Source organism: Vombatus ursinus, unplaced genomic scaffold (assembly GCF_900497805.2).
Source record: "Vombatus ursinus unplaced genomic scaffold, bare-nosed wombat genome assembly UNPS02014789.1, whole genome shotgun sequence".
Lineage (NCBI taxonomy): Eukaryota > Metazoa > Chordata > Mammalia > Diprotodontia > Vombatidae > Vombatus > Vombatus ursinus.
The window spans coordinates 1,462,032-1,471,796 of NW_020954567.1; the positions used below are offsets into that span (position 1 = coordinate 1,462,032).

A 9,765-nucleotide genomic window follows, 5' to 3' on the forward strand; every position below is an offset into this window, starting at 1 on the left:
CTTCTTTGAACCAGGAATATTTCTTAGAAACTCTCAAGGAATTTATAAGAGGACAAGGTTTGGGATCTGCCCAATGCCTGGGAATGATGAAGGCAAATAGACAGTCTTCATCTTCTCTCTTTTCTTCCACATTTATCTTCTTACCCTGCATGCAGTTCACCTTCTTAATCTGTATTCTGACTAGCTCCATAGTTACTGGCATTTCTACCAACTTAGAGATAAGCTTCTGTCATTTTTCTGTCACCCCCTATATTACCTGGGGCTCAGGATCTCCACTCTAAGCTTACATGGGCCAGTTTCAATCTTTGGAGGTTCTTTCTCTTATTATTCCTCATAGCTCACATCCCCACCTAGATCTTCTTTGGAAACATCAGAAATCTGGTTCATTTCTCTTTAAGGATCACACTTCCTGTTCTCCCTACAAGAAAGTGAAGCTTAAAAAAATGAACATTAAAAACAACAAGTTTGTTAAAGAACAATAATAACAACAAAAATAATAGAAAAACACTTTCTTTAGCCCTGCCCTGTATTCTAGTACCATATCTGAAACTCATAGTCTAGATAAGACTCCACTTAGACCCAAGGGATCTGAAGGCTTGTTGAAGGGGTGGAATCTCCCAGAAATTCACTTGCTTGAAAGAAGTCCACTTACTCCTCCCACACTTGGTGCTGCTGCCATTGTCACTGTTAGATCACTTGGTTCTTAGTCAGTGGTATCTTGTCTGCAGTGTTCTCAATTTTGTGTCATCCTCATGAACGGCTGGTAGTTTGGTCACTGTTCCAGGTTGGTTCCAGTTTTCTCAAGCTGGCTGGCAGCATGGCCACTATTCCTTCTAAATACCTGCTTATCATTCTGTCCAATATGTTCCCTACCCCAGTCTTAAATCCACTCCCAAGCCTGGTTGGCATCATGATCCTCAGGGTTACCGGCCCCTGGATCCTTGTCATCAATGGGAATCTCCCTCACCCAATGGAAAAATCGAATGTGCTCTTGGCTTGCAGGTATGTAGCAGGCCTGTTCATGTTCCTTTCCCTGTCCCAACACAAGGGGAGGATGAAGTGAACAGTTTGTCCAGGACAGAGAGAAGGTCACTCACAGCCCCAATAACATCCTTTGAGCAAACACACTCCTTGCAATCAGGCCCACATGTTCTTGCCAAATCTCCTGTTTCCCTTCCTTTTCATCCTGTTAATTCCTTTCCTTCAGTGTTCTCTGTTTTCTCTTTTCCTTTTTTTCTTCTATAATAATAACTGACATTTAATGTAACTCATTAAAGTATATGAAGCATTTTACATATACTCTCTCATTTGACCCTCACAACAATCTTGTGAGATAAGTATTTCTGATATTATTATTGCCAGATGTATATATGAAAAAAATGGAGGCTGAGAGAGTTTAAATGATTTGTCTATCATTAGAGACTCAGTAAGTATCGAAATCAGTATTTGAACACTGGTGTGGTGTACCTTTTAACACTGCATTATACTCTCTTTGCCTTTCTTTCTGTGTCCACTGAACCTGAGAATATCCAGCTGTTTTTACTTGGAAATTTATTCCAAAAAGTCCCCTAGTAATTCCTCAAGCCACCTAAGAGTTTAAGATTAATGTAGATTACGGTTCCTGCCTTGACAGCCTTATCAAACAGCCTTTCCATTACAGCATTGATGAGTTATTCCACTATTGAGACTTACTTTCTCTGCAAGAGCTACACATCTGGATAATACTGCCTTGTGTTGTTTTGATTTATGTCATGAGCATTCCACATACCTTTGAGAGAAAATTTATTGTCCTTGTCTCAAATAACATGATAAGGCCCCAGAATCACGACAGTGTGTCCCTGGGGAATCCTATGGTTGGCACACTTAGAGTCTGGGAAGGAGAGAGGTGATAAAGTTATGAGCATTTTCAGAGGGTTACCTATGAAACTTTATTAGGCTGAATGGGCGGTGCAGCCTTCCAAATCATACTGAAGGACTATGTTCTTCATCCTTAAAGGTGTATTTATGATTTTGGCACATAATTTTTTAAAGGAGAAGTGACAAGGAGATACAAAGGATATATTAAACACCTTGCCAGTGTTTAAATTTGGAGGACTGAGATGTGATTCACATTCATTTGTGTGTCCTATCCTACTCAGCAAGGTTGTATGTCAGAGTCCCTGAGCCTCTTGGAGGTATCTGAGCTTTTAGGGATTTGAGGTGAGCTAAGAGAACAGTGTCAGGGTCTGAGTAGATATGGGAAGGTTGTAATCATCTCAGGAGATCTCAGTGTGGGGGAAAACAGGGAAGTTCCAATATAGCCACCCTTTTATAGATGATTCTTATATGGCACATAAGGGTCTTAGGACATGCTATTCTGACCAGCTCCTATAGGGTCCAAGATAAGCTAGGGGCCAGCTGCTGGCTGGGAAAATGTCAGTAGTGACCCAGGTTTTTCATCATTCAATGGACCTGCGTGGCTAGAACTTGCAACAAATCATAAAATGTTCAAGCTGGAGGTTTTCTAGAGGTCCCCAGCCAGTACAGATCTATTTCTTTATTCTTGGCTATCTAAGTGCAGTTTTTGAAGAAACAGTATGTTACTAGAGGGTGCCTTTAAATAGGGTTGCTTTAAAACTGGCTATCCTCTTAATTATCTGGATGGTTGGATTATAACTGTTAAAAACACTTGGTATATGAATATATAGCTTTATAAGATACATAAATCAAGAAGAAACTATTCACTTTGAAAAAAGATGTTTCACTTTATCAAATAATTCAGACTAGAGCTCCTTTAAATAACAATCTCCCACAATGCACTTAAAATAGGATTCTGTTTACAAATCTAGTTTGCCAACATCATTATAGGAGCATATAGTTCTATGAGAACATATATTGTAGAGCAAGCGGAACAGACAACCACCAGCCATTTGATCCCTATTCTGCAAAGCAGAGCAAGGTCAGGTAGAGTTATGGGTAAGTGGAGGTGGGAGGAGTCTTTGCAGGGGATGCTTTTCCCTTCCAACTCCAGTAACCTCTGTGTTGGTCTGTGTCTGGTGTGTATATATTTGTCTATGTCTTTCCAAAGGAATGATTTTCTCAAGGAGATAAAGATTATGTCCCGGCTAAAGGACCCAAACATCATCCGGCTGTTAGCAGTGTGCATTGCAGAAGACCCCCTATGTATGATCACTGAGTACATGGAGAACGGGGACCTCAATCAATTCCTTTCCCGACACGAACCCCAGAACCCTCCCTCCAGTAACGCACCTACTGTCAGGTAACTGAGTCAGGCCATTTTGTGTTAGGTTTATCTGACGCCACATTTGAGGAAGGATGCTGATAAGCTTGAGAGCATCTAGAGGAGAAGTAGGAAGATGGTAAGGGGGACTGGAGACCTTGTCATCATCTTTAACTCATCAGTTGAAGACACTGGGGATACTTATCCCAAAGAAGAGAAACTTTAAGGAGGAAATGATTATTATCTTAAACCATTTAAAAAGCTGTCATTGGAAGAAGGATTAGACAAGATCTTCTTGGCCCCAGCAGGGAGACTAGAGGCAGTAGATAAAAATGACAAAGAAGCTATTTCAGGCTTGTTAGAAGGACAAAATTCCCAACAATTAGAACCATCCAAAAGGTAGAGTGACTGATCTCCAAGGGTGATGTTTCCTCTTTCTCTCTACTAACCAAAAACTGTGCTAGGCCCTGGAGACACAAATACAAAGAGAGAAAACAGTCTCTACACTCAGGGAGTTTTCTATTGTTAAAGAGCTATATAAATATGAAATTTTATTATTTTCTTCATTATTATTATTAAGTCTACATTTCAGTTTCTCTCTTTTTATAATGAAAAAAAAAACCCTAGCTCTCAAACAGAATAGCAATGTTTTAATCTTGTTTGAGGATTTGTTCCTGAACATTACATCATCAAAAAATAATGTTAATCTATTAACTTAATTTTTTTATTGAACATATGGTATTCTTTATGCCTAGTACTTTGCTAAGTGTTGTCAGTGACGCAAAATAGCAGAATCTCAGAGTCAAAAGGGATGTAAGCATCAATCTAGTCTAAAAATGTACCAGTGAGAATTCCATCTACAACATACCTGCAAGATATTGTCCCAACCCTCAAGAAACTTCATCTCTCCAGACCCATGATTCAATTAAATCCCACAAATCTGTGTACAAGGTACTGCGCTAGGCGGTGGGAGGGGAGTGGGGGGTTTGAGACAAAAATAAACCGTGTCTATTGTAAAGGAGCTTATATGCTACTTGGGTCAGGAGGTGTAGGAGGAGAATGCAGTACATAGAAAAATAATTAACTACAAAGTACATGCAAAGTCATTTCAAGGGGGAGAGATTACTAATAATTGAGATTAGCAACACCATCAGGTATGAAAGGATAGCTGTACTACTTTGAAGGAAGCCAGGAATTCCACAGTACGATGCACAAGTGAAGAGGGATGGCATTCCAGATGTAGGGAACTAATGAAAAAAACAAAGGAATGGGAGAGGCAATGTCATATGAGACAGATAACAGGTAGGCCAATCTCACAGGAATATTGCTTTGAAGCAATAAAGCAATGAAATGAAGCAACAAAATTTTAGGTAAACCTGGAAAGGAGGGTGAAGGCCAGACTATGGAGGCCTTTAAATGCCAAGCTAGGGGTATGTATTTTATCCTAGAGACAACAGAAAACCATTGAAGATTTTAAAGTCGGGGTATGGGGCATGGCTCATGGTCAGACCTTTGCTTTAGGAATAAAGATTTGGCAGTTATGTGGAGATTGGATTGGAAGCAGGGAGGTCAATTAGGCATTTACTGCAATAGGCCAGGTAAGGTGAGAAGGTTTACCTGTGTCCATCTCCATTCATTGGGGCCCTGGTTCTGATTATTTCTTCTCACATTTCCTCAGTTATATAAACCTGAAGTTCATGGCCACACAGATAGCATCAGGCATGAAGTATCTGTCCTCTCTAAATTTTGTCCACCGGGACCTGGCCACACGAAACTGCTTAGTGGGTAAGAACTACACCATCAAGATTGCAGACTTTGGGATGAGCAGGAACCTATACAGTGGAGATTACTATAGGATCCAAGGTCGGGCAGTGCTCCCTATCCGCTGGATGTCTTGGGAGAGCATCTTATTGGTGAGTTTCCATATTTTCTAATATCTCAATCAAGAAGATTTATCAAAAATTTATTACTGTTCTAGGTCCATAAGGTGGTATGGGTAGAATTGCATCTGAGATATTAGGAGAGCCTGGTATCTGTCTTCACCTAAACAATTTTAATACTTAAATTTCAGTCTGTCCTATTCAGTTTATTCACTCTATTACCACGTAATCTTATGAAACACCACTATGATCATATCTCTCCTCTAATCAAAAATCTTCAGTAGTTTCCCAGTGCCAACGAATAAAATGATAATATCCTACATTTGCTCTTTAAGATCCTATAGAATATTTCTGGAACCTAGCTTTCCAACCTGCTGTCCTACCACTATCTTCTGTGCAGCAGGGTGCTGAAGCCAGCTCATTGGTATATTTGCAGTGTGAACATTTACACCTTGGGAATCAGAAACTGCTACAAATCAAAGCTTGTTTTATTATTTTGATAATTGTCTAGACTTAAAAAAGTGATGGAAAAATGTTAATGATTTTTGATTAAACTTAAAAACATGTTATACCTACACTTTTTTTTTTCCAGAGAGCTGGTTATTAAAAATTTACCAGCACACCCCTGCCTTCAGGCACTCTTATGTTCAACTCTGTGCTTCCTTCTTGGCCTGCTCTCTCTCCTGGCTCCATACTTTTGTTCCTGCTCTTCTCTGTGCCTGGAAGGTACTCCACCCCACCTCTTCATGTGCTGAAATCCCTCCCTTTTTTCAAGACCCAACTAAAATCCTAACTCTCATCAAACCTTCTATGATGCCTGCTATGTCCTGCCCTAGATGGGTGAGAGTGATTTATCTCTCCTCAAACTTCTAGCTGTGTGTCTGGGCCTCTCCTTATCATCTCATTCTCCCTTTCTCTTTGTTTGTATGCTTATCCTTCCTTCTTCTCTTCCTTGTCTTCTCCTGCCCATTAAAATGTAAGCTGCTTGAGATTGGGATCTATTTCATATCTATCTTTGTATCCCCAGTGCTTAGCACAGGGTCTTACACAATGGACCTATGATTTCAGCTGTATAGGGAACTCTCAGTAAGAAAGCTCCCTCTACCGATGCAGATCAGCATGTGTTCTGCAATTACAGTCTTAGAGAGTTATCCGGGGCACAAAGAGGTTAAGTGAATTGTCCAGGGTCATACAGTCAGTAGGTGTCAGAAGCCAGATTTGAACCCAGGTATTCCTGATTCTGAGACCAGCTCTCTACCTCTCTACATGCCATCTCTCATCTTGCATATGGTGGGTACTTAATAAACACTTGTTGCTGAATTAAATGTTTGCTTTATTTGGGGATGACTGACTTTCTATGATATATTTCTAACTTTTTGTGCTAGTATTCCAAAGATCTGTAGCTTCATGCACCTACATGGTCTCTCCACCAATGCCTGACACCTCTCTTTCCCCTAGATGTTTGCGGGAATAGCTATGGCTAAAAGGAATTAATTTACCCTGTGGCCAATCCTCTGGGGATTAGCCCCTTTGAATTTAATCAGATTGGTTCTTAGACAGAAAGAAGGAAGGAAAGAAAGAATGAAGGTAGGAAGAAAGCATTTATCAAACACCTACTATGTGCCAGGCATTGTGCTATACACTTATACTTTGCAAATGCTATTTTAAAAAAAGTGCTATTTTGTTTTTCCCCCAATTACATGTAAAATTAAAAAAAAACATTTTAAAAAAAGTTAAGACTTCCAAATTCTATCACTCCCTTCCTGAGATGGAAAGCAATCTGATATTGGTTGCACATGTGTAAGCATGTAAAACATTTACATAGTAGTCATTTTATACAAGAACATGAGAGAGAGAGAGAGAGAGAGAGAGAGAGAGAGACTGCTTCAGTTTGTATTCAGACAGTATCAGTTCTTTCTCTGGAGGCAGATAATATTTTTCATCATAAGTCCTTTGGGATTGTCTTGAACAATTATATTGCTGAGAATAGCTAAGTCATTCACAATTCTTCATCATACAATATTGTTGTTACTGTGTATAATGTTCTCCTGGTTCTGCTCAGTTCACTTTGTATCAGTTCATGTATGTCTTTCCAGGTTTTTCTGAAATCATCCTGCTCGTCATTTCTTATATCACAATAATATTATTCCATTACAATGTACCACAACTTGTTCAGCCATTCCCCAATTAATGTGCATCCCCTCAATTTCCAATTCTTAGTTACCACAAAAAATGCAAATATTATTTTATTTAATCCTCAATTGCCTTTGGACATAGATGCTTTTATTATCCCCACTTTACAGTTGAGGAAACTGAGGCAGATTGATGTTAAATGACTTGCCCAGGGTTACAAGCTAGTAAGTATCTGAAGCAGAATTTGAACTCATGTCTTCCTTACTCCAGGCTCAGCACTTTCTCCACTTCACCATCTAGCTGCCTCTACATACTGTTTGCGGGTACATGGGATAATAATAATTATTCTAAATTTTATCATCCATAATTAACCAATATTATTATGCAGTCATTTGCATCTTTCTTAACCATAGTTAATTACCCTTGGTAAATGCCATTCGTCACTATCAGTAATGAAGCACCACACCCTCCTTAAATAAGAAGAATCCTAGGTTCTTTTCTTGGCATGGTAACTTTCTCTGTGATTTTGAGCAAATCATTTGGGCTTTGGATTCTCTAAATGACAGGATTATATTTTTTATCACTGAAAATGATTAGAGATGATGTTGGGCTGCTAGTTTTTCAGATGAGGAAACTAAGGCCCAGAGAAGTCAGGTCACTTACTAAGGGTATAACTAAAATTCAAACCTAAGTCATCAGACTCCAGGTCAAGTGCTCTTTCTACTACATCTTTCTGACTTTTTAAAAAACAAAAATTGTGATTCTATTAACAAATGTGCTGTGCTTAGTGCCAATACAACAAGCATTTCTTATGTTCCTACTATCTGTTAGGTGTTCTGCTAGGTACTGAGGGTATAAGGACAAAACAAAACATAATCCTTTCTTTCAAGGAATTTATATTCTCCTGGGAGCAGGAATAAATAAAACATGTAAACAGAGATGGGCACATATGATAATGTGAAGGTGGAGACAGCATTCACAATTAGGAGAGTCAGGATAGGTTTCTCTTAGGAGGGTGGTAATGAGCTAGGTTGGCCATGAGCTGAGTCATGAAGGAAGCTTGGGACTTTGAGAGGAAAGGTATGGGGGCAGGAGATAGAACTCTGTCTGAATCTAGGAAATAATGAATAGGTCTGTTGGGCTGGAAGGCAAAGTCATTGAAAGGGGGCAACACTGTAATAAGCCTGGTTATTTTGTTGAAGATTTCCCAGTTGCATTTTAATCCCTCCATCTCACTCGGGAGTTTTGCTGGCCACTTGCATAGACAAACAGTGAGTTAACACCTCTGATTTACAGGATCCCTCCATTAACATCAGACACCTTTGCCCCTAGATGGTTTGGGGAACAATAGGGAAAAGAAGGCTGGTGGCAACTTGTGAAGGGTTTTCAATATCAAACTGAGGAATTAGTATTTTATCCTAAAGAAAACAGGGAGTGTTATGGTCAGATCTGCGCTTTAGGAATATAATTTTGACAGCTAGAGGGATTGGAGTGCTGAGATAATGGAAGCAGGGAGACCAGTTAGAAGCCTCTTACAATATAGTACAGGTGAGAGGTCATGAGAACTTGAACTAGGATAACATATTATATGAGTGGAGAAAAGGGAATGTATGTGAGAAATATCATGGAAGCTTATATATATATATACACATATATATGTATGTATGTATATATGTAATATCTTTGTAATTGATTGGATATGGGTGGGGTGTAAGAGGAATGGAGAGTTGAGGATGACTCTAAGGTTTTGAGCATGGCATGATTGGGACCTCAACAGAAATGTGGAGGTTTGGAGAAGGGATGAGTCTAGAGAAATAAGATAATGAGTTACATTTTGGCCAGGTTGAGTTTAAGGCACTTATAAAACAAGCAGTTGGAGATGTACAAAGGAAGAAATTAAGGCTAGATATAGAGATGATGGTATTATCATGAAAAGATGGGAATTGAATCCATCAGAGTTGATGAAATCAGCAAAAATGGTGTAGAGAAAGAGAAGAGGGCTCAGCGTAGAGCCTTGAAGAATATAATATTTATGTTTAGGAGGAAAAGCATGTAGAAATTAAAGCACAATTGGGCTTTGAAGGGTGGTTGGGGTTTTCTAACACTGAGATGATTGACATCTTGGTCTAATTTTGGTTTTTTTGGACAATCTTTTAGCACCAAATCAGAGAAATCACCTATCTTTGAGGGCTGTTTAATCTTTATAGGATTTGTCCCCCAAAAGGGGTAAGTCTCCCAGGTATAGTCTGAGCTAAACAGTAGGGGTGGGAAGATCACTTTTAAACATTACAAAGCTCTGTGAGCATTTCTAATATGAGAAATGCAAGATGAGAAAATCATTTTTGAATGTTACAAAGCTCCATGAGAGCATATCTAACATGAGAAATTCACACTTCAAGAATATCACACAACTCTGGCTTTGATGATGGTTGTTGCCTCTAGAGTCGAGGAAGGGCATGAAGTCCATAGCATTATTCCCTTTGGGGTGTGTGTGTGTGTGTGTGTGTGTGTGTGTGTGTGTGTGTGTGTGTG

At 39.3% G+C, this 9,765-nt stretch overlaps 1 protein-coding gene across 2 annotated transcripts in view; it reads left to right on the forward strand.

Annotated features, from left to right (window-relative positions):
- Positions 1-9,765, forward strand: part of DDR2 (discoidin domain receptor tyrosine kinase 2) — a 78,954-nt gene that overhangs the window by 62,640 nt on the left and 6,549 nt on the right. For both annotated transcript variants that reach the window (XM_027868401.1, XM_027868402.1), the window contains 2 exons: positions 3,068-3,259; positions 4,899-5,133. In XM_027868401.1, coding sequence (XP_027724202.1) covers positions 3,068-3,259; positions 4,899-5,133 — 427 coding nt within the window. The remainder of the gene's footprint in view (positions 1-3,067; positions 3,260-4,898; positions 5,134-9,765) is intronic.